The sequence below is a fragment of the Passer domesticus genome, chromosome 1 (genome assembly GCF_036417665.1).
Source record: "Passer domesticus isolate bPasDom1 chromosome 1, bPasDom1.hap1, whole genome shotgun sequence".
In the NCBI taxonomy this organism is placed as follows: Eukaryota; Metazoa; Chordata; class Aves; order Passeriformes; family Passeridae; genus Passer; species Passer domesticus.
The window spans coordinates 157,675,382-157,698,923 of record NC_087474.1 but is presented as its reverse complement, the minus strand read 5'-3'; the positions used below and the strand labels follow the sequence as shown (position 1 = coordinate 157,698,923).

The 23,542-nt window shown below is 40.4% G+C and overlaps 1 protein-coding gene across 9 annotated transcripts in view; it reads left to right on the top strand.

Moving 5' to 3' along the window:
- Nucleotides 1-23,542, top strand: part of PTK2 (protein tyrosine kinase 2) — a 187,792-nt gene that overhangs the window by 48,794 nt on the left and 115,456 nt on the right. For 3 of the 9 annotated variants that reach the window (XM_064398522.1, XM_064398529.1, XM_064398515.1), the window contains exon 1: nt 9,060-9,547. The exons of 3 other annotated variants lie outside the window; for them this stretch is intronic. In XM_064398522.1, the coding sequence (XP_064254592.1) occupies nt 9,445-9,547 (103 nt within the window). In that variant the 5' untranslated portion in view covers nt 9,060-9,444. Of the gene's footprint in view, nt 1-9,055; nt 9,548-23,542 lie in introns of those variants that run through there. 3 more of the 9 variants (XM_064398506.1, XM_064398500.1, XM_064398539.1) reach the window with 2 other exon arrangements.

Here is a 23,542-nt window from a genome sequence, read left to right as displayed (position 1 = left end):
GGATTTGAAGAGCAGCTGAACTAGTATCTCTGATCTCCACTACAGATCTCTGTGGTGACCAGTGACAGGACCCGAGGGAATGGCCTGAAGCTGTGTCAGGGGAGGTGTAGGTTGGATATTAGGAAAAGGTTCTTCAGCCAGAGGGTGTTTGGGCACTAGAACAGATTCCCCAGGGGAATGGTCACAGCACCACTCCTGACAGTCCAGGAGTGTTTGGACAACTCTCTCAGGCACGTATGTTTAAATTCCATTTTTAATTAACAACTATTGAAATATTTAAGTCTGGGTTGTCCTGTACTGGGCCAAGAGTTGGACTCCATGATCCTTGTGGGTCCCTTCCAACTCAGGGTATTTTATGGTACTAAGGAAAGGTTAGACTGCTACTAAGGCTTTTAGTCCCAGTAAAAAATTATTGATCAGCACTGAAATTCCTGCTGACTGTTCCCTGGTCATCTACATGCCCTCCAAGAGGTGAAGTAAAAGGTATTATTGAAACTTGAGGCTTTGCAATAAAGAAGGGTGAGGGAGCTGAATGATCCAGTGAGGTGTTAGAGGTAGTCACTACCACTGAGCTTCTGGAAACATCAGTAACATAATTACTGAGATTTTTATATAGAACTTCTAAAAATAGAGTATTAAATGGAAATTTTAAGGACAGTGATCAGGCTTTGTCTAATGACCTCACAATTTGAGGGGTGAAGGAATTCTGTCCTACCCCAAGGCAGACGTGACTTAAGTCATTCCTTGAGCATATTTAACCTATTAAGATGACAGTTTCACATTTTCTGCAGTTAAAAAGTTCTTACTATGAATATATTTCAGGATCCCTGAACTTTCCTACTCCCAGTTTAAGTTTATGACGTTTCTTCTTCATGCCTGTGTGGCAGGACAAGGTTTATATTCTTCCTCTGTTTATGCAGTCACTGATACTTCTTTGTTCTGGACTCATGTTCACTTAAATGCTTGAGTACCGAGTCTTGAAATGCATCAAATGGGATTGTGGAGAGCAGTACCAGAGGTTTTTTGGAAGCTGTGCTCTGCAGCTCAGAACTGTGCAAGAGATGAGCTCTTGGCCCTGTCAGATGCTGTTACATGCTGACAGTGCTGGCCCTGTGATGTTTGGTAAAGTAGGTCATTCAGGCTGCCATCAGAAAGGAGTTTTTTTGGCTTTTTGATCTTTTGTTTACCATCTGAAGACATAGGATGCTTATTTAACATTGCTTTTTCAGATCTGAAGAAGGGCTGTGCCCAAACATCTTTCGCAGCTGTATCAGTTGGTTTTGTACATCTTGGTCTTGCCTATTTTCATTTTTATATCAGCATTCTTACACATCTGTTTCCAGTTTCATCAAACCCTTTCATGCTGAAGTTGTCAAGTCACTGGGTAAAGCTTACTACACTTAAAGCTCAGCTGAGTTTGACGCTACAGAGCAGAGGTTGCATTGGTCTGCTCATCCATTTACTGCTGTGAAAGGATGCAGAGAGGGGATGTGCTGCCTTTGACACACTGAGTGCTGCTCCATCCTCTAACAGCTGGTTACCTCCACTGACTCGAGCTGCATTTGGTGGTGAGCTCCTGGAAGCCTTGCTTAAAATGAAGCAATAAGTTCTTGTGTTTCTGAGCTCTTTGACACCACTCTGCAGGCATTTTCTTAGGTAAACAAAACTTGTTCAGCAGAACTGTGTAGTCTTGTGTAATTGGAGGAGCAAATGAGGCTATTTAAGGTGGTGGATTTTACATTGAATAAAAGATTTTGTGTTAGCTGAGGATGACCTTTGATTCCCTGTAGCAGCATAAAATGACTGCCTGAGGAGCAGTCATTGGAAGTTTATTGCTGGTCTCATGAAGCAGCAATGTAACAGAAAGTTCCTGAAAAGTGAAGATCCCTTCTTGGTACAAAATAGGGAGGGGTTGATTAAAGTGAATAGGAATTGAATTTTCTGTGGCTTAGAGGCTTAGCTACACCTGGCTTCTACTAGAGGTTCTCCTAAACAAAGCATCAAATTATTTTTTGGAATTTTTCAATCCAAATTTTGCTAATTACAGAGAGGAAGGGGAATTTGTGCCTATTTAACAATATTTTCTTATTTTTTTAAATATGCTTTTCTTTGCTTGATAGCTCAGGCACTGAATTTGCTTGGTAATATAGCAGCATTTATGTTTGTGTTATAAAACTTTAAAAAGATGTTCTGCAAGAATTAAAAATTAATTTTTAATTTTCTGCTTTCTTAGACTAGAAGGGCATCAGCATTGGCTTGTTGATTTATTCTGTAACTCTGGAATTTTAAACTTAAATAGCTCTTTTTTTTTAGCCTATAAGAGTTTGTTTATGTATAAGGGATTTATGCTATGAAATACAATATGAACTGTTCCACCAGTTTGTTTTCATACATAAATGGAAAAATACTGTATTATTGTGAGGTCATGGATTGCTGTTTTATTCAGTTTGTAATTGCATTTAATAGCTTGGGAGTCTGAGGAGTTGCTGATGTGATATCTGTGGTTTATGTAACACTGGGAGTCAGGTTCAACTTTTTCCTAAAAAGATGTTTGCAATTAAAGTGTCTTAATGAGCTGTTGTTTTAGCTTTATATTTGGCGTCTGGACGAGAAGCAGGACAAGGAAGACACATCCAGATGACACCATTTCTGTTAAATAACTTGGCCCCACATGGCTGCACAGCTTTCTTACTTTATTATTAAATTGCTTCTTAGATGAGAGAGAAAGCAGCAGATACAACAAGCCATTGAAGAGATTTGCTGACCCAGAAGCAACTTCATTTTCTTATATCCCTCTCAGAAGATGTGGCTAATTATTTCTAGGTTTCCCTTGAATTGATAAAGGTGGATTTTAAGAATCTGTAAGGTCAACTGATCCACTCATGGATCCCCTCCACTGAACAAAAGTAATCCTCAAAGAATGCAATTTCTTTAAGCACCATCAAAGGACTGGGGTCCTTCCCCTTCAGATACCTTCTGCTATGTTCACCTTATAAAGGGTTTTGCCATAAAAAAGGGAAGTTTTATAAGGTCACGGAAGGTTCTGGTGACCATTTGGATTGCTTTGTCTCACTCCTTCTCAGTCACCCCACGTTGGAGGCTGAAGATATTCAATGCAAACTGATGAGCGCAGTGAATCTGTCACAGTCCAAAACTATCAGATTTTATTTTGCAGTAAAATAAGAAGTTGTATGCCTAGGATTCACTTCTCTTTTTTTTCACCTCTTCTCTCCAGGTGTCCATGAAGCAGAGTTTAGCTTTAAGCAGTGGAATAGTGAATGAACTTCTCAAAGATGTCCTGAGGATAGAAATGGTTTTGTTGGGTGGATTTTTTTGTAAATAGCCTAGAACGAGAAGCAGCAGAGATTTTGAATCAGTGTCCAAAGTAAGGAATAATTTTCAACTTTTTTCAGCTTTCATGGCATTGACTTTATCCTTCTCTACAAGTAAAGCCTTCAAAAAGTAAATGGAAGGAAGTGGGAGAAGATGAGCAAGCTTAGTCCACCCACAAGGAAATCTGCTACAACTTTCATGCCTGAAGACTAATACAACCCATATGGGTTTAAAAAATGGCTAGTCTTTATTTATGGAATAATAAAAATAAAGTTAACTTAGTGTCCCTTTTAACGCCTTGTTGTCTTAACAGCATAGGCTGGGAGGCTGCCCTGCTGCCTGCTCTGCTGCACAGCATCACAGGATCCCTTGGGAAGGGGAGGTGTGGGAAACCTCATTAACACTGAATTCCTCCTGCTCTCTCCCAACACACTGATCGGTCTTGCTCCCCATCTCACTACTGCCAGTAGGTTAGGATTTGAAAAAAAAACCAGTGAATCTGTCAACTACTATTTTAAAATGAGGCTCAAATGATCATAAAGCTAAACAGGTGACCGTGGTTCAGAAAGTCACAAAGTGTTGTTTTAAAACTCTGCACTTCTTGGGAATACCCAGGATTATTCTACTATTAAGCTGACCAAAGGGAGAAATATAACAATAAATTCAGTATTGGACTGACTTTTTGCCAGAAGAATGTCCTAAGCAGAGATTCTCAGGAATTTATATTCTAGAATGAGTTTATGTAAGTCTTTCTTCAGGAGAAAAATGGCCTAATGTAGTCTGGAACATGGAATTAGAGTTTGCTCATATTGCAAAATCTAAAATGAATTCACAGAGGGGATGCTGCTTCTTTGTTGTGCTGAATCATTTCTGTTGAAAAGTTGGGCTTGGATTTTGACACTTAAAGTAAAATATCATTTTTCTTTCCGTTCTGCCTGTGAGAATGCTCAGTGTTAAATAAGAAGGACCATCTCTGGTGGCAGGATAATGACAACAGAACTTCTCATTCTGCAGAGACCCTTGGAGGTCCTGGAGCCCATCACCCTGTTCTCTGTGCCCTTTGGCAAAGGGTGTTCAGGAGGAAACTGAGCTAGGGAAGGTGTGGGAGGAGTGGAAAGGAGCTGCCTGGAGGCAAGGATGATAGATTTAGAGACCAGGTAATCCAAGACAGATTTCCAAAACAGCCTTAGCAAACCTGAGTTTAGAGTAAGGCAGAGATCAGGAGTTGTCATTTTGGATTTGTTATAATTACAGTGCACCATTTTTCAGTAGTTCCTGTGAACAAAGATGATGTTTGTTTGACTTTGGCTAAGAGGAAACTTAGGGTAGGATAATATTTTCCACTTTTAAATAATGCATACAACCAAAGAATAATTAGAATATTTAGGAAAAAAACTCACACAAAGAATTAACTTGAGGGAATGAAGATGAATGAAGATTACTGTACAGTTAAAGTGTCTGGACAGCACATTTGGGGAATTCTGGATAACACCATGGAAAAGCAAATTAATTCAGATGCAGAAGATTGTTACTTGATCAATAAACGTTTTTTAATTTTTAAAACATTCATCAGGCACACTCAGCTTTATGGGCTGCAACTGTCACAGTAGAAAGCATTTGTGGCTTTACCAAAAATATCCTGCACTTGTTCTGAGGGCAAACTTCATTTGAAAACTTTCTTTATCAACTAGATGAATGCAATGAACTCTTCTTCCATCTCCTACAGGAATATGCAGATCTCCTTCAAAACATTGCCTTTCTTCTTCAGCTTCTAGTAATTACTAGAGTGATAAACAGTAGCCCATGAAGTGGCTAAGATATGAACTGTTGAATCCAAAATAATAATAAGCAGCACCACCATCATCACAGAACAGTTTAAGTTGGAAGGGACCTTCAAGATCATCTACTTCCCACCCCCCTGTTATGGACACAGTCACTTTTTGCTCAAAGCTCCCTCCAACCTGGCCTTGAGCACTTACAGGCATGGGGCATCCATGATTTCTCTGGATGTGTCCCACCATCCTCATAGTGAAGAATATCTTCCTAATACTTAATTTACATATTCTTTCAGTTCAAAGCCATTCCTCCCTTTCCTATCATCATGTGTCCTTGTCAAAAGTCCCTCTCCAGGCAGTGGAAGGGGCTCTGAGGTCTCCCTGGAGGCTTCTCCAGGCTGAACAATCCCCACTCTCTCCTGTCTCCAAAGCAGGGGTGCCTCCATCCCTAATGCTGATGTCATGGCTGTGCTCTGGGCTGTAGCTCTTCATTTTTGTTCTAACAGGTGAATGGGCTGCTCTTTTCTCCTTCAGAGGAGATTTCTGTTCATCTGGTGGCTGAGGTGTTGCTGGAGAGGAACTGAAGAGCAAATTTCTGTTCTGCTCTCCAACACTACCCTGGTACCAATCTGTCTGTTTTTTTCACAGTTTCCAAATCCTGAGTTCAGTTTGATTTCTCAGTGCAGTGGAACTTGGACAAGTATTCCCTGTTTGGTTCTGTCCTGGTCCCCTTCCTAACAATGCTCCAGCTTGCCAGCCAGATTGATCAAAATTTGATGAACAGAGATATTAACTGATGTGAAAAAAAAAATCAGTTGAATAGCAGAGAGTTCCTAATAATGCCATTTACTGAGGGAAAAGCTGGGGTCAGTTCTGTGTTGATGAGATCTCTGGGACACCCCCAGGAGCTCTGGCTCTGGACATGAACATGGACAAAGCCAAGGTTTGCCAGTTTGTATGATGGGTCTGATCTTTGTTTTTGTTTGGATAAGCTTGAGTGGAAAAAATTAGACAACCTTTTATATATCTCACAATTGTAAAAAAACAAAACCCTGTTGTTTAACCCTTTGTTCCCCAGAGATTTTTGATTTTTGAAGGTGACATCAATAGGAGGCTCAGCACCAAAAGGAAAATTTAAAAAACTAAATAACACAATAAAATTTAAGAAATGCTTCTGACCTTTCCCCTCCCCTCTTGCTTTCCAAAAGCTGATGCTGATAATCAGTAGTCTTTAAAAACAGGCCGAAATTGAGCAACCAAAATCATAGTCATAGCAGAAAAGTCTTAACTTGAATTTCCTTGGGGCAGAATGGCATTTCTTAGCTGGCCTTGGCCTATTGGGGTAGTCTGAGCTTTTTTTCTGGTTAGAATGTGTGCTGAGGAAAATGGCCAGTGTTTCTGCATATTCTTAGTAAAAGCTTCTTCTTTCTGTAAAAAATACTTTTTTAGGTTTTTGTTTTTTAGCTGTTATCATCATTGCTTACACAGAGACTACTACACACATACTATCAGTGTGTGTCAGCAAATGCATCTTGCACAACAAAAACCAACGCTCCTGTTCCACAGCCCTAATTTCTGACAGCTGTTTCTTACCTCACTAAATGGTATAATCTGATTGGCATTGCTTAAAACAGATTACTTTACATAAATGCTACTCAGATGAGCAGTATTGATGAGCAGTATTTATAAAATGTTGTAAATACTCAGTATACCCTATATACTGGAGATGTATTTAACTTCTCAAGTTTGTTTTTTTACTTTGTGCCTTGTCTGCTCTGCTGTTCATCCCTGCCTGCCTTCCTCCCCACAACCCACAACCTGGAATTTTGGGGTTTCTGAACATCTCCAGAACATAAATGTTATGCTCTTGGCCTTCTTATTAAATTTTTTTTTGGTGCAGAAAAAGATTATCATGTTATTTGAAAGAAGAGAATGAGCATATGTCCACTGTGTACTTATTGTAACAACAAATAGATATTAAGTATTTTCTAAAAAGCATCAAGGAAGCACTTGATTTAAGTGAAAAAAATACATATTCAGGGTGTAAAATGTTAGCTTCTAAAATTGAATTTAAAAAATTCTCATGTTTTGAAGTACTTAGTTTTCACCTTCATTTTGTAGTCTAATACAAAACCAGGAAGGTATGTCCTTGAGAAGAATGAATATAATACTGGTATTAAATCAGCAGGCTGGATCTCTTGACACTTGGATTGATAATCTGTATTAGCCTCATCTGTTTAAAGTGTAAAGAATACAGAGTCCACACATTCTGTTTATTAAAACTCTCCTCGGCAATGCACTTACCAGTTGATATTTAAAGGGTTTTGTTTTCATAAATAAAATTTAAGTTAAACCTTCCCCTTTTAAAACATTTTCTTTTTATGAAAGAAACACATTTTTAAAAATATATTTTACACCCTAGAGCACAGATCAAACCAATTTAAGAAAAACTGAAGAAGTATTTGCAGTTTCCTTTTTTGAAGGAAACAAGTCTGACTTGCTCAAGGTCACCAAGGAAGCCCATGGCAGAGCTGGGTGTGCAGCAGCAGCTTTCCTGCCCTGCCAGCTGCAGAGAAGGCACTGTCTGTGCCCCTTCTGTACCCACACCACTACAATAATTGGGGTTTAAATATTTACTGTAGCATGTTTTGCTTCATTGTTGAAGGTAAATATAATCGACCTTGTCGCTAGAAGTGTTTGTCTGGCTGTGTAGCACTGAGGGGCTTGGAAAACTTTGTGGTGGGGGGAGAAAGGCACCCAGGCATGTCTTCAGTTCCCTTTGGCTTTCTTCAGCCCCAGAAAGAGCTTTGTGCCTGAGCAGTGATGCAGAACATCTGATGGGCCTGGTTGTGGCCTAATCTCTCTCTCTCTTTTTTTTTTCCAGTGAATATTTTTTCTCATTTAAATGGAGAAACAGACAATAGTTAAATGCAGTTTCTGCTTCCTTTCTTCTTCTTTTTTAAATCAAGAATTTTGACATACACCACTAATTCTGCAAGGCCAGTCAGTATATTGAGAAATGAGATGGCAGTAAAGAATGGTAATTAAACATATGCTGTAGACGAGTGCATGCTGCTACAAGTAGGCAGATAGGTTAAGTTGAAGGCTGCTGGCTTTAGATTAATTCCCTTTTGGTTCTAGTCTTGGATAAGCCTTACGCCTTACTGCTGAGGGCTGGGAGTGAGAAGAGATTACCGTGGAATATATAAAGAGCTTTAATGATAAGTGTGAATCTTGTTCCTGTTGATTTTAATACGTGTTCTGGCTGAATCAGTTATTTATAATTTTTGTGAAATACTTTGCTGTAAAATGGATATTGACTTTATTTCCATATACACATTCTGCCTGGTTGTGTGATTATTATAAACATCGGCTTTTGCAGTGTTTATATTCACTATTTTAAAAGAAAACTGTTTGTGAGCAGTTTTGGTGTTAGGTGCTACAGAGTTAAGAAGAAACAAAGGCCGTTCACCATCTGGGGTGAATGTTTGAGGTGACCTTTGCCTTCTGATGAGAAGTCAATAAAGAAGCCCCGGGTTTAGAGGGGGCTGGATGTGGCACTAAGGACTGGCGTGGGCTGCGATATTCATTCTTTATGGCCAAGCAGCACTGCCAGGCTTCTTCCATCCATCATCTCATGGAGTGAGGCAAGTGCTGATGTGACCCCAGTTCCTGCTGAAGTTTGGGGAAGTTCTCCAGTGCTTCTAGGGAAGTTCCCGTGCGCTTAGAGCGAAGTTTTGCTTTCATGATGCCTGGCGCTTGTGTCGGTAAGCGGACACAGCAAATGTGTAAAAGCGATGGCAAAACGCGGGTGCGGCAGGGAAGGGGCGGTGCGGGGCAGCCGGGAACTGGAACATCAGCGGCGAAGCGAGGCCGGTCCGCAGCCGGGCCGGGCGGCATTTCCAGCGCTCTGGCTTTGCGCAGAGCGTGAACCGGAGACGGCCGGGCGCGGGCAGCAGACGGGGATTAGCATATTAATGGGAGCCGGGTAATCGCCTCCCGCCCCTGCCCGCCCTCCTCCGCAGGGCTCACTCCGCCTCGGCACCGCTCCCGGGAAGGAGGAGGACGAGGAGGTGGATGATGCTCCGGCGCGGGGGGAGATGAGGCAGCGGCGCGGCTTCCCCGCAGCGCAGCGCGCCGCAGCCCCGGGCGGGCCGGGGCACCGCGCTCCCCCCGCGGCCAGGTGAAGGCGCACCGCCCCGGGGAGGGCCGGGACTCCCTCCTCTCCCCGGGATCCGGCACGTCCAGGCGGCTCCAGCCTCCCCCCGCAGGAGCCCGGAGCGCTGAATCGGGACATTGTGTGCCGGAGCTGGCCGGCGTCGAGCGCGCTCTGTGTATGTGGCTGCTGGAGGTGGCCGGGCAGCAGCCCCCGCGGCGGGCAGGTGCGGGCTGCATGGAGAAAAGCGGCTGCAGCCCCTTCCCCATGTGCTGGGCTAAAGGTACTCCGACCTTTTATTTATATATCTGTGTGTGTATACATATATATATATATATATATATATGTATGCATTTCTCTCTCCCTCTTAACCTTTTACCACCTGTGGTTCTATGGTTTTTTTCCTGCCAAAGCCAAGCTAGAAAATAAATATTCTGGTCATGCGCTTGCAGTGCGGAGCTGCCCCTCTGCAGGAGCTGCTTCACCTGACAGCTGGGATGCTTCGCGTTTTGTGGGATTTTTTTTTTTTTCTCCCTCTGCCTTTAAGAATGATTTGAAATGAAAAGAGCGCTTGAGCTGTTTGGTTTGTACTTGCACTGATGTGAGGATCTGACGGCTTTGTTTGTGATCTTTGTATGTTTGAAGCCGCTGCGAGGGTGATTCTGCTTTCACTCACCTTTTAGAAGTAGTTTTTAAGTGTCTGATCCTGATCGTAGGGAGCGGAAGACTCGCATGTTTTTACTTGATGTCTCTGAATTTGCCACCCCTATTATCCACCCCCAAACTGAGACAATAAGTAGCCACAGAGCATGATTTTATTACAATGAGACGGTTGGACTTGAAATTGAAGCTTAACAATAGTTAGATGGACTTGGGAAAGTCATTCACGTGATAATATTTTCACCCCAAAACATTAATATTTACCGTGTTATCATCTGGACGTTATTTGTATATTGGAGTTGTGGATGTGACTTTACAGGGATTAAGGTCGAAATTCTGTTAGTAGCTAAAGAATCAAATCTTCCTTAGATGGAAAACAACAGTAAAAAGTTGAATGTTGCTGGTTGTAAGCATAACCTTCCTCGTGCTTGCTTTCATTTCAATGTACTTTCTTTTTTGGAAGAGAAACTGGCAGTGAAGTATTGCGTCACCGTAATCTTGGATCACGGACAGCCAGTTACTTCAGAAGTGCAGGGCAAACGTATCTGAGCTAAGGATTCGAGACGCATAGCTGCCGGTTAGTTGTTTGAAAAAAAACATTAAATTTATGTACAATTTTTATTGTCTAGTAATTAGGAGTGCACACGAAGAAGCATTTAACACTTTGTCTTGCCTGCTTTCTGTACCTTTCAGAAATATTCAGGCTAAACTAGTCTCCTTGCCACACATTGACATATTGTACCACATAGAGTAGAATCGACTTAGAAATGGGAGAAGAGAAACACCACGCCCTGGTCTCATGAAGTGCAGAACCTGTCAGCTCACAAGGGAATAATATTTAGTAAACAATGAGTAACGGTAGCTGGAAACAAAGCTAATACAGAGTGTCCTTTGCTTTTAGTAAAACTTGTTTACCGTGAGGGTAGCAACAATGCCAGATCTGTGTGTCATAAATTGGGTAACAGAAGTATTAGATGAAATTGGGATTCATCTCCTTGGACTGTTGTGAGGGTCAGGATGAAGGTACCTCCCAGAAAGTAACTTTTTAAAGTAGGGAAGTATATTCTGAAAGCAAAAGCAAGCTTTTGCCATCTGCTGTTCAGGCTGCTTAGTATTGAGGTATCAATTTCTCCTGCACTACTCCAGTCCCAGAGGATGCCCCAGCCGGGTTGGGAATGGCTTCATTGGGCCATGATAAAAGGTATTGATTCCCCCCCACCCATTCCAGCAACTGAAATGAATGAAAAATGATCCCACCTCTTCCTCTGGTCGCCTCTGTTCTCAGAACATGACTTCAGGGAAGTTTGCATGTCCATCCCCTCTGCCCCAGAATCTGGAGAGCAGCCCTGTAATCTCTTGTTATTCCTGTTAAGGGGAGAAGGGGGACACCAGGGGTTGCATAAGAGGACAAAGGCACCAGGATCTTCACAGCTGCCAGTTGTGATGATTTCTAGAAAAAGCTTCATCACAGCCTCCCAAAAAAATAGGACAGATGAGAAATAGCTTGAGCTATATTTGTCATTGAATGGTGGCCATGCCTTAGTGGATGATTACTTTGTGTACTGTTCACCGGCTTAACCTTAGGGAAATGAGACGGATCTGGCCTACTTTGATAAGGGCTGTGAGATATCTGCAGTCCAAGAAAGGTAATATATTAATGAGAGAACCATTTAGTTCTGATGTCTTTATTCTGCCTCTTTAGTTTTTCTGTTACAGTGTCAGGTTACCTGTAGCAAAAACTGATAAAACTTTTAAGTATTTTTTAATGTCTTCAAATGGGATCTTGATGTGTGTGTTTTATTATCCATAACTTACTTTCGAAGTGCTCTGCTCTCTTTTGAATGGGACAGATTGAGCTTTCGTTCTGCCAGGTGTGATCTCAGCAAATGTTTGTTTTTTGAAAAGGCTTTGAAATGTTTCAGTGAGTCTGTGTTCATACAGAGGTTCCACTTTTTTTTAGCGTTCTTAAATCTGAAATCGTCAAATCTTCTTAGCGATAGCGTGGGATGACCTAATTGCAGCCAATTCTGTGGCTCTGTCTGTAGGACTGCTACAGAGAATAAGATATTTACTTGCTTTAGAAAGTACTTGTGTAAATGTGTGGTGTTGTTTTTTTGCCTCCTCTCCACATTTAAATTTAATCTAAGTAGTGTTACTGAATTGAATAATTCAGTCTGGATCTGCACATTCCAGATTTGAGGGTGTTCTGATGGGTGAATGAAGAGAAAGTGTGTACTTTGTTGCTGGCATATTTCTTCTCAGTAAATCCGTATTACTGTACTCAGGATAGGAGTAAGACGTTTTTGGCTGCTTTCTCCCTCTCATTAAGTAATTTGAAACTTAAAATGTCAGGTCTTATCCTGAAGCTCAGTTACAACTTCGGGGGATGCTGAAGTGCCCTGAGCAGTCACCACTCCTTTCCCAGCTAAGTCCTGAAACTTTGTCCTGGTATCATACAGGGTTGTTTCCTTTCTGCCTCTAACAGCAGACTAGAAAGTAGCCATGGATCATTAAAGACTTCTCACATCTCCGAAATTTGTTAAGATCATTAATAGTATAATGTACACTTCGACCTGGATACTTTTGCTGGTGAACTTTTTTCTTGTGTTTCCTGTGAATTCCTGCCATTTTAACCTTACACAATAACTGGGTGAAAGCAGTGTAAACGTGACAGCCAAGGGTAGTTGGGCGGCTCTGCTATAGGTCTGTGAATTATCCACCCCAAGGAGGAGGAAGTTTCTTGAATATCTTCCAGAAGAGTTCAGTTTAGTCATTTATGAACAATTAATTGATGTAATTCAGTGTGTGCCATGTGAGTTGTTACTGCAGGGTGCTCACAGTCCTTGAACTCAGCCATTCAAACAAACATGGAAAATCTATACTGGCTTAAAATAATTAAGCCAAACTCAGTCAAAAACCTGGTGTTGATTAAAAGAAATAGTAAAAATTTTAACCTGTGTTGTGAAATGTATTTAATCTGCTGGGAAAGAGTTTTTCCCTATTGCAAATGTTGTAATCTTTTTTTAAAGAGAGAAGCAGTTCCAAGTTAAATGTTGTGGGTTTGTTTTTTGGTGAGCCCTGCTGACTGAGGGGGTGTGTTCAGATGGGACCTGCTGGTCATGTGTTGAATATAAGCAAGACAGTTGGATGCATAGGAGAGGAGGTCAGAGCTGTTTCTCCTTCATCTCCATGTCATAAATCTCTGTTTTGCTGACAGAGTGATAACATTCAGTCCAACAGGCCCTTAGGTTTTTAGGTGATAGGTGATCACTAAGAGGGACACAGTTATAGAAAATGGAGTAAGGGAAGTTGCTATGAAGGTTGTAGGCAGGTAAATAATCTCTAAAGAAAGATATCCTCCTTCTTTGATGCAGACATTGTATATGTAACATGGAAATCTAATTGCTCTCGTGTATAGAAAGGAAAAAAGCCATTCTGTTTGTATGAGTGTTCTGCTGCATCTTCTCAGTGAGCTTCTGTTGAAGTGACTGGAGGGAAGCACCTGTTCTTGCATTTTTTTCTTTGCTGTGTAGGTGTAGTTTAGGGGTGAAAAAAACATTAGCTGCTTTTCCCTTGGTGTCTGAGGGGAAAACAACTGGGATCAGTCTGGTCTGTCATTTGACAGTCTGTTGTTGACTAACCACATGGGTTGCATTGGCCATTTCGTTCTGAATGATAATTTTGCCTGAACTTTATTTAAACTTAATAATAACTTTGTAGCTTCTTGAGCTGTGAGACTTGCAAACCATGAAAAGTATCTCTTCAATTCCTGTGGTTTTTTTGGAGGTTTTTGTAGAAAGAAGAAATATAACATTAATCTCATCAAACCACTAATTTTTAAAGGCAAAAATTTCGTAGAATCACAGAATAGTTTGGGCTGGAAGGGACCTTAAAGATCTGTCTAGTTCCAGCTCCCCTGCCATGGGCAGGGGCACCTTCCACTAGACTGGATTGCTCAGAGTATCATATTCCTGATATGCCTGTATATATTTAAAGGTGGAAAGTAATCTGGAAAAGCAAGGGGGGTTCTCCCCTTCAGTGTTACAGCGTATGGTAGCTCAATATTCTTAAAAATACAGGAACTATGCAGCTCCAGGAGTCTGGTGGATTCCCACTGGGGTGATTGTTCCGTATTCAAAGATGACTGGAATGGAAGATGGAGCTTGAGATATTTTTACAAGAAAGGAAAGTGATTGTTTTAAAGGGCTGGGGGAGCATTTGGCGTTCCCTGGGTAATGGAGATGTGTGATCTTATCAATTGTAGCACCTGGTAATGAGCCAGTGAAGCAGCTTGGAATGAAATTCTGAGTTGCCTGGAAAAACCTAAAACTTTGGTAAGGAAAACAAAATATTTGAAATATTCTTTTAAAGAAACACTGGAAAACAAGTCTAAGAGCAAAGTGTGGAAGTTGGAACCTAAGTGAATGTTTTATTGTTGGAAATGATGCATTAAGCAGAAAAGTTAACCAGGAGTTTATAGCCCTAATTGCTTTCTTATTCAGTTTATATTTGAAATTTCTTTATCACAAGTCCCACTGTGTGTTTGTGTGTATTTATTTTCTATATGTAAAATACATCTACAGACATGTGCATAATTTGGTTTGCCCAGTTAGCCTGGCAACACTTGCAGTATTTCAAAATTAGATACCAAAGATGATCTCTTACCTGTTTTTGTGCTTTTAGCAAATGCAATTCACTGGACAATGTCTCTTTTGGAAGCTTTTATTGGTAGGACTATGGTACTGAAATGAGCTTTTGTGACTGGTGTTATATTTGTAAGAAATGTATTAGGTTGTCTCAGTCCTCCACTTGCTATAGTGTTGGAAATTGAATAGTTGCAAATTCATGTATTGTAAAAATGTTGATGTGCCAGCAAAGAATATGTACTTTTCATTAATTGTCTGAAAAAAAAACCCTCACTAGTAATCCTAAATTCATGACTTGATATGGATTTGTTAATGGAATTACTAAAAACTGGATACATTATAGATTAATGTACACTATAAGAATATAGTAGGGAAATCTGTACAAGCTGCTGAATTCTATAACCCAGCACAACAAACAAAAGCCAGATGTAAGGAAATATCTTTGTAAATATTCCATTAAAAGAAGCTTAAGTACAGGACATCATAAATGTAGTTGATTAGAGGAGTTACAGAAATACTGTTATCATTCATGAAGATTTCATCATCATGCAAAAGCAATGAGATCCCTGCAGTGTCTCCTGTTGAACCCATGGTGAGAGCTGCCAGTGCCAGTTTGCCCTGCTGGGTTGTCAAGGACAGGGCTTGCTGAGGTATGGAGGTAGCTGGTGGTTGCCCAGCACTGGGTGATTCTGTATTTGTTGGCATATGGAAAGAGGGTAGGATTGTCCTCCTCTTATATTTAATTTAGTTTAGCATAGTTATTAAGAAAAGCATTTTTGTATGTGTTCAATCCTGCTGAGTCATTTTATTGAAAATAACCTGTAAACAAACTCCCTTTTTTCATTTGTTGATTTGATAGCTGAGGTTTGTTACTTTGCCAGAAGGGAGATGGCTTAATCCTGTCCCCAAGCCCTGTCACTGCTTTCTGAAGTAGTGTTTCTGCTGCCAGTGGTTTCAGATCCATAACAGCAAGCACTAGGGGTTTGTACTTTCTGTTTAAATTGGAATCTGCAAATGAAGTATTGTCCCTTGCTTTACCAAGGAAATGTGTGAGGAGAAACAGCTTTTTCCATGGCCTAAGTCTCCTCATCTTGAGTAAATGCAGGAGTAAAATCAGTGTGTGCTTCAGTTCTGCTGTGACTTGGGACAGCAGCTCACAGCAGCTGAGCTCTTCAGTGATGTCCTGTGCAGGGTCACATCAGCAGGGGATGAGGGTAATGAACTGAAAAGTGGCATTTTGAGACTCAGAGCTGAACGTTTTACTTCAGTTGGCTGTGCTGTAGAACTAAGAGTAAAACCAAACTTTCTTCATTTGAACAATACCTCTTGATGAAGCAAAATAAATCACTTAATTGCCAGTATTTGGTCATGGATTCCCATACAGTTTGAGTTTTCTCCTTTAACATCCATGTGGAGGTCATTGAAGCAAGGAACATTTTCATCATAAGTGATTGCAGGGTGAGTAATGGTCTGCTGTCCTCTTACATCTTTATTTCTGGGAAGGAGAGTGAGAAGAAACTGGGTGTGTTCTGTAGCTTCTTAGCTGATTTTGGAAGATAAGGGGCAATAGGATTTAAACTCTTCTCACAACCTTTCTGCTAATATTGTTTGCAACTCAGCAATTATCTGTTCTTGTATAGGGAGATAGTAGGAATCATGGTCCTGAAATCTCAGTGTGTTCAGCTCAAAGGGGGTTTTGTCTTGCCTGTGTCACGATGGTTGGTCAAGATAATCTGAAGAATTGCAACAAAGATACTTTGGAGTAGAGCAGCCTTTTCAATTTGATCCTAACAAATGATTCCCATGCAACAAATTGCATTGCCAGGTACTTGAACAGCAGTTTTTTGTCCATTCAGGTGTTTGATTGCAGCAGTCTTGACTCATGCTGGCAGAATTAAAACGTCTCTGATTTATGGTTGTACATAGCTGAACCTGTCAAATAGGAGCATGTGTGTGCTGCAGATATCCATCCCAGCCCCTTCCCAGTGGGAAAGGGCACTGCTCAGGTGACAGGGAGCTGTGTATCCCTTCCCAGCTCAGGGCTGGTTCCTGTGTCATGTTTATCACGAGAGCAGCAAAGAAATTAGGATTTACATGCCGAGCTGTTCCAGTCAGTGTCCTCTGGATAGAAGTGGGATGGGCACATAGGGATGGTGCCTGTCAGGTCAGTAAGTTAATGTTTTATCTGCTAACCAGGTTTAGCAGAAGGTGGGCTTTTCTGCATGTGTTTCTGAACCTAAAATTAAGGGGATTTTGTTCTGGTTATAATTGTGAGGACTTAAGGCCTGTGGTTTTCTTACACAGGGTTGGAAGGATGCCATAGAACCCCAGAATGATCTTGGAGATTCCTTCCAACCCAAACCATTTCATTCTAACCCCCTCAGCCATGGTCAGGGACACCTTCCACTATCCCAGGTTGCTCCAAGCCCTGTCCAACCTGGCCTTGAACACATCCAGGGATGGAGCAGTCACAGCCTCTCTGGGAAATCCGTGCCAGGGCCTCACCACCCTCACACTAGAGAATTTCTTCCTTGTTCCTGTTCTGTCCTTGAAATAAAAGATTTTCCCCTTCAGTATTTTCCTTTTATTTTTATATTTTTTTAAATACACACACATAGTATTTCACAGCGTATCTAATATAAAATAAAAAGTATATTGTATACTGTTTTGTAGACACAGGCTATATAAACTGATTATATGAATACAAGGCATCATCAGGTCTTCGGTAAGAAAATAGCCATTACTTTTCTTCTTTCCAGAATAATTTTGGTGTTTGTATAGGTTCTGGCTTTGTGTGATACTGAATGAACTTTTTGCTGGTTTTGGTTGCATTAATTTAGTTTTCCTGGAACAAGCTGTGTGACCTGTATTGACCAGTAATGTTGGACTTCATGTGTGAAGTACCAAACTTGCACATCTAAATATAATTTAAATATCTTTTATCAGTCTAGAGGTGCAGTAAAAATCCTTTTGGAATAATGCTCTTATCTGCCACATCTCACTTCTCTTCCCAGCTCTGGCTGTGATACATTTGGGCAGTTCAGGTAGTGTCCCCACACTGATGAAAACCAAGGTGTTGCAGTAGGAGCAAGAGCACTTTGTGGCTGCCAAATAATTTCTGTGATAAACTCTCCTTCAGGTGGTCTTCTACTCAGAATTATCCAAGTCCTTAATTGCTTATGCTGAAATCAGTCTGAAATCTCTAAAATTGTTCATTCCTAGCATTTGAAGGGATAATAGTTGTGCTTTTTCTGTCTGGTCTGTTCTGGGAGGGAGCAGTGACTGTTGGAGATGGGAGTGGGAACGAGTTGGAAATGAGAATTATCTGAAATCAGGAACAAGCACACCCTGGATACTCCTGGATACACAGCAAGGTCATGTTCACAATTCCTGTTCCATCCTGTAGGAAAAGCCAGGCAAGTTAAAACACACTTTATGTTTATCCAGAGAAAAGCAATGGCAACCAGTCACTTCTGTTTAATCCAGATTTATCTCTAGTTTGTTTTTTTTAATGTTAGAATCACAGTCAAGCCAAAGTAAAATAAACCTCAGTGGGAGGGTTTGGGTGTAAATATATCAGGAACAAGGAAAAAACCCTCAAAATGGGGGGAAAACTCTCATACTTAAAACTGGCTGTAAGATGGGATCATACTTGGGTCTGTATTTATGAGTTCACAGAGGTCAAAAATACTGGCTGAAGGATTTTTACATTCAGGTGTCTCAAGTTACTTGTGTGGTTGCAAAGGCTTGTGCATCTTCAGAAGAATGAGAAATGAAGACAGCTTTGATACTTGCAGTCACAAATCTTTCTTTCTTCAGCATGGTATTGGGAAATTCAGGAAACATTAGTATGAGCACAGTATTTAGAGACATAAAATCAAGAGGGAGAACACCAAACCTCAACTTAAAATAGTTTTTTATGTCTGCCAAGAATAATAATTTTATTTTATGAATCAGTCACTGATGTCTCAATCCAGTGAGTATTTTCCTGTTCAGTGGTAGGAACATAAACAAGAGATTATGGTTTTTTGGAATAATGCTACGTTTTGGGAAGTGAGAGTCATTCCCTTTCCCTAATGTGGGAATTATAATGAATTTTAGTTTTGTTTCTGTCTGTGGTACACGTGGTGCTTCAGCCCTACAATAATTGTACAAAACCATAGTTAATCTGTAACTTTTTTTCGGTTATTACATAAAATTCTTGAATATTTTTCCTTCTCTTTTTAGGACTTTCCTTGCTCTGTATATCCAGTCTGCACTCACATTATTAATGTTGCTCCAGTTTTGTTGTAAATGGGAATAAAAATGTGCTGCTTTTTTTCTTTCCTCTGTTAGGAAAAGTATCTGTCAGATCAGGCAGTAGTTAGGACGTGAGCTATGCCCTTCTGTTCTCCCAAGGACAGCCTCCTGCACTGCAATAAAGCTGCTCATAAAATGTGTCCTTTGTGACTGACTGAGCAGGTTTTATAGGGCTGGCTCCTTCCAGGTGCTGAATGCTTCCTCATCCTCAGCTATTCCAGCACTCACCACCAGCAGCACATTGGTGTATTCCAATCTGCTGGAAATCCATAGAATTAAGGTCCTACTGAAGAAGAAAAGTGGATCTGGAACACTTTAGGTTGTGGATTTGTTAATTCTGGCCCGTATTTCCTTTGATATTGGTGGTACAGTGTAATTTGGCACTAAATTTTTAGATGGACTATTATTTTTTACTTTAATTATTACTTTGTGGGTTTTTTTTTTTCTCTTTTATTTCACACCACAGAGGTGCTATTTGTTTTATCACTGTGAACTGTTTTGTTTAGCATGTAAGACAAGATTATATAAATGTTATAATAACTTGATTTATAAGTTCGGAGCTTTCTGTCAAAACAACATGTTTATAGTTATATTCCCAGCCTAATTTATCTCCCTTTAAACTTAATTTTGTTGCATTGAAACAAACAAACATGGAATTTAAGGCTTTCCTGTAAGATGTCCTATAAGAATTGACAAATTCTATCCAAAATAACTTATTTGTAAATACCTTATATTGGTATACATCTTTGCTAAGTGCCTTTTAAAACATCGAGATCAATCTGTATGTTTAATATATGCTGTACAGCAATATATTGTCTTTTTAAAATCAGACTCTGAAAGAACAAATTGAGTTTTAAATTTATATCTTATATCTGAAAAGTTAGGAAAAAAGTATTTAGCTTTTTTTTCCCTGGACATTTGTCCAGTTTCTAAAAGCAACAACTCTGATTTTAAGTTGTATTTTTTAATATCAGATGTTGCAGGTGACAGAACTTAACACTGAAGGCAGACACAACAGGGAAATTAAACTTTTTTCAAGTCCTGTCCTTTTAAATGCTAAGACTGAATTGTGATAACCAAGGGAAGAGGGATAAGAAATGTTTTTAATAAATTACCTTGTATATCATAAAAGTGAAGTAAATAGAAGCTGAACCTGGGTTGTGTTTGGTTTTTGTATTAGTTGTCTACATCTCTGAAATATGCTGTGAGTTTCTTTTGATTAATTAAAACAACGAAGAGTCTTGAGTTGTCTAGTTAAAAAAAAAAAAAGAGCATGCACTGGTGTTGAGAAAAGCCTTCCACAGTTCGAGTTGGCCCCAGAAACCTCAAGTGTGATGAAGAAGTCCTGAAAGAAATGGAGCTTTGTGACCTTGAGCGTGGTAGGGGATCCTTAAACCGAGTGGGGAAATGGGGCTGGGCTGGGCTGCCTCTCCTGCTCCGGAGAACCCGCCGGGATCTGGTCCTGGAGGATTTTTCTTACAGCTTCACCCTCTGTGAGCCTGTCTCACCTCTGCTCTGTGTCACAGTCCGTGCAGCTCAGGTTCTTGTTGTGAAAAATGTATTTTCCACAAAGAAGGGTGGAACAGGGTTGTTTTCAGTCTCTGTTAAGTGACATCTTAAATAAGGAATTAGTATTGCCCATTAATGAATCAGAATTTGCTCTTAAAACTTTTTAAATGTGTAGCATTGCACTAAGTGGAAAATAGTGGCTTGGGGCTGTTTGTTTAGGGGCTTTATCTTTATTTATTTATTTTTTAAAAATTATTTATTTTGCCTAAAGGGGTAGAGTAAACCATGAAGTCTCATCAAGTATGCTGCTCTGTACTCTTCTTTGTATTAGCAAAGTATTCTTCTGTTCACCTCTTAAAGTGGGAAAACTAATTTCCTTCTGGAGTGTGAAAATCATTTGCAGCTCATTTCTTCAGAGCAAATCGTATTAACTCTTGATGTCTCAGATTTTCCTCTGAGTGGTGTTGTCTTTGACAGAAGAACATAACTGCATTTCAAGTGAGCTTGTCAGCCATGAAACTCACTTGCTAAGTGAAATATTCTGCAGCTGATTAAAATGTAATGAAATCATGTTTCTGACAAAGCTGAGCATCTTTAAAGACCATACTTTGACATTTACAAAATAATGGGAAATAATTAGAGGTTAGTTGTGCTTATGCTGCTGTTGACTTCCCCAGGCGAATCTCAAATTAACCTTTTCCTTTGCATTTCATTGTCCTTACTTGTTCTTTCATATGTTCAATTGGTTTCTGGTGGAAAAGAAGCACCTCATTACCTGTTAAAAGTTGCTATCACCTCTTTAAAATTCCAGTGCCTGGCTGGAGACCTGTGGATGGTGCCATGATAGTCAATGATCAGCTCTTTTGTTGATTTTGGTGCAAATTACAGGTGCTCAGCAGCTTCCTCGTATCAGATGCAAACAAGCCTTACTTGTCTATCCTGTTCCCGGAGAATTCCATCAACTTCTGCCCCTGTTAAAAGATTCTTGGTCTTTTTAGTCACATCTGTCCATTAGTTGGTCAAACTTGTCTGGGTACCAGCTAAGAGTTGATAAATCTTTAAAGAAAGAGGAGATTAAAGAAAGAGGCAAAAGAGAAGGTTGAAGTTGGAAATTACACTTGAATTTGTAATACTGGTATTTTCACCAATTTTTGCCTTCTTTAACCATTGTAATGGAATAGTTCTTCTCATTTCTTCTTCATCTCCTACCTGTTCTCTGCCCCCTCTTTGTTTTTCCTCTTCCCCTCTCTCTTGACCGGGTATTGAAAATCAGTAAATGTTATTAAATAGCTTAGCACAGAGGCTTAGAAGTGTCAGTTTTAGACTGTAAACCTCAAGAAAAACTAAACCCCCACCAAACCAGAAAAAAAAAAGCCCAGACTGATTTATTCTGGCTTAATGTGTAAAAGCAACTCAAAAATCATTTAAGCAGCAGTAGCAGGAGGAATCAGAGGGAAGCAAGGGCTCCATGGTTGGGAAGAGTGGATGAGGAAATGCTTGGCAGGGAGGAAAGGGGTAGCAAGTTCTGCAGCTTTGGCAGCAGCAAGGACAAATTATTAAGTTGGTGAAGCAGCCTCTGGTGACAACTTACTTGCCTTTGAAAAATTAACTCAAATATCTCTACAAATACACTCTTCAGAGAAGATCATATATCAGTTTTGTAGCTTCTGACACCGGCGTGTCTGACAACCACACAAATTCCTTTAATGATATTTGGATGTTAAACTATACATGAGAACTTAAACTTGTGTGTGTGCAAGAAAATATTTTTCAAAAAAACTTGAAAAATAAGGCCTGAGTGATGGGACATCTTCAATTTTCCTTGGTGGTTTTTTTTTTTTTTTTTTTTTTAACATACTTATATGAACCCTTCAAAGGATCAGAATATATACAGTGCAGGCTTTTTGGATGTGTTCATAGATGGGCTTTTTTCATAGGGTTGTTTATTTTCCTGATTTTTTTCTGTCATAAAAAATGTTACTTGACTTCTATTAGTTTTTCAACTTGATTTCAGTCTTTTCTAAGCATGGACATTATTGTCTTACACTGGCATCTACTGACTTCGTAAATATAGTCTGAGAAAGAGAAAGCTGCCAGAACTGTGTATCTGTATTTTTATCTGAACATTTTGGAAGCCCCAAGGGTTATATTTGACCTTTGGAACAAGTCCAGGGAGGCCACTAAGGTGATCATGGGGCCGGAGCACCATGGCTATGGAGACTGACCAGGAGAGCTGGGGCTGGTTCAGCCTGGAGAAGAAAAGGCTCCAGGGAGACCTTGGAGCCCCTTCCAGTGCCTCAAGGGTTGGAGAGAGGTTTAGGATGACGGCCTGGAGTGACAGGATGAGGGGGAGCCACCTTAAGATGAAGGACAGGAGGTTTAGATTAGATACTAGGAAGAAATTCTTCCCTGTGAGGGTGGTGAGGTCCTGGCACAGGGTGCCCAGAGAAGTTGTGGATGTCCCATCCCTGCAAGTGTCCAAGGCCAGATTGGATGGGGCTTGGAGCACCCTGGGATATTGGAAGGTGTCCCTGCCCATGGCAAGGGTTGAAATGAGATGAACTTGAAGGTCTCTTCCAACCCAAACCATTCCATAATTCCCTATTTCAGCTTCAGTAACAGTGGCAAAAAGTGAAGCTTTTATGGATGTTCTTAATGTAAAAATAATTTAACCCGTCAGTGATTCAGTCTCTTTGGACAGCATCTCCTTCTTGTAACTCTCTCAGGACACTGTGTGAGCATGACTGTTGTCTACAGCCTGTCCTTGTATTTCTTCAGTGTCCACTGCATTAGAGACTTTCAGAGAATCTTCTAATACCAGTTTATCCATCCTCATGGCTCTTGTAAATATTGATCAAGCTCCCATTTGGAGTTCTGCCTATTTTAGGTTCCCTTCACAAGGCTCCTGCTCTGCCCCTTCATTATTTTAGTTGTGCTTCTCTGGACTTTTAGACAGTGCAGAAGATGTTCTGGAAATTCCATTGACTTTTCTGTTGAACCTTGGGGCTAAAATAGAAAAACTTAATCCATAATTCTCTACTGGCAAGGGGTTGTGTGATGCTGAAGACACCCACCCCTTGTCTTTAGTCAGCATTGACAGGACTTCTTCTAAGTCACAGAGATCCCAAAGACCCAATTTCAGGCTAAAATTGGTAATCTGATGA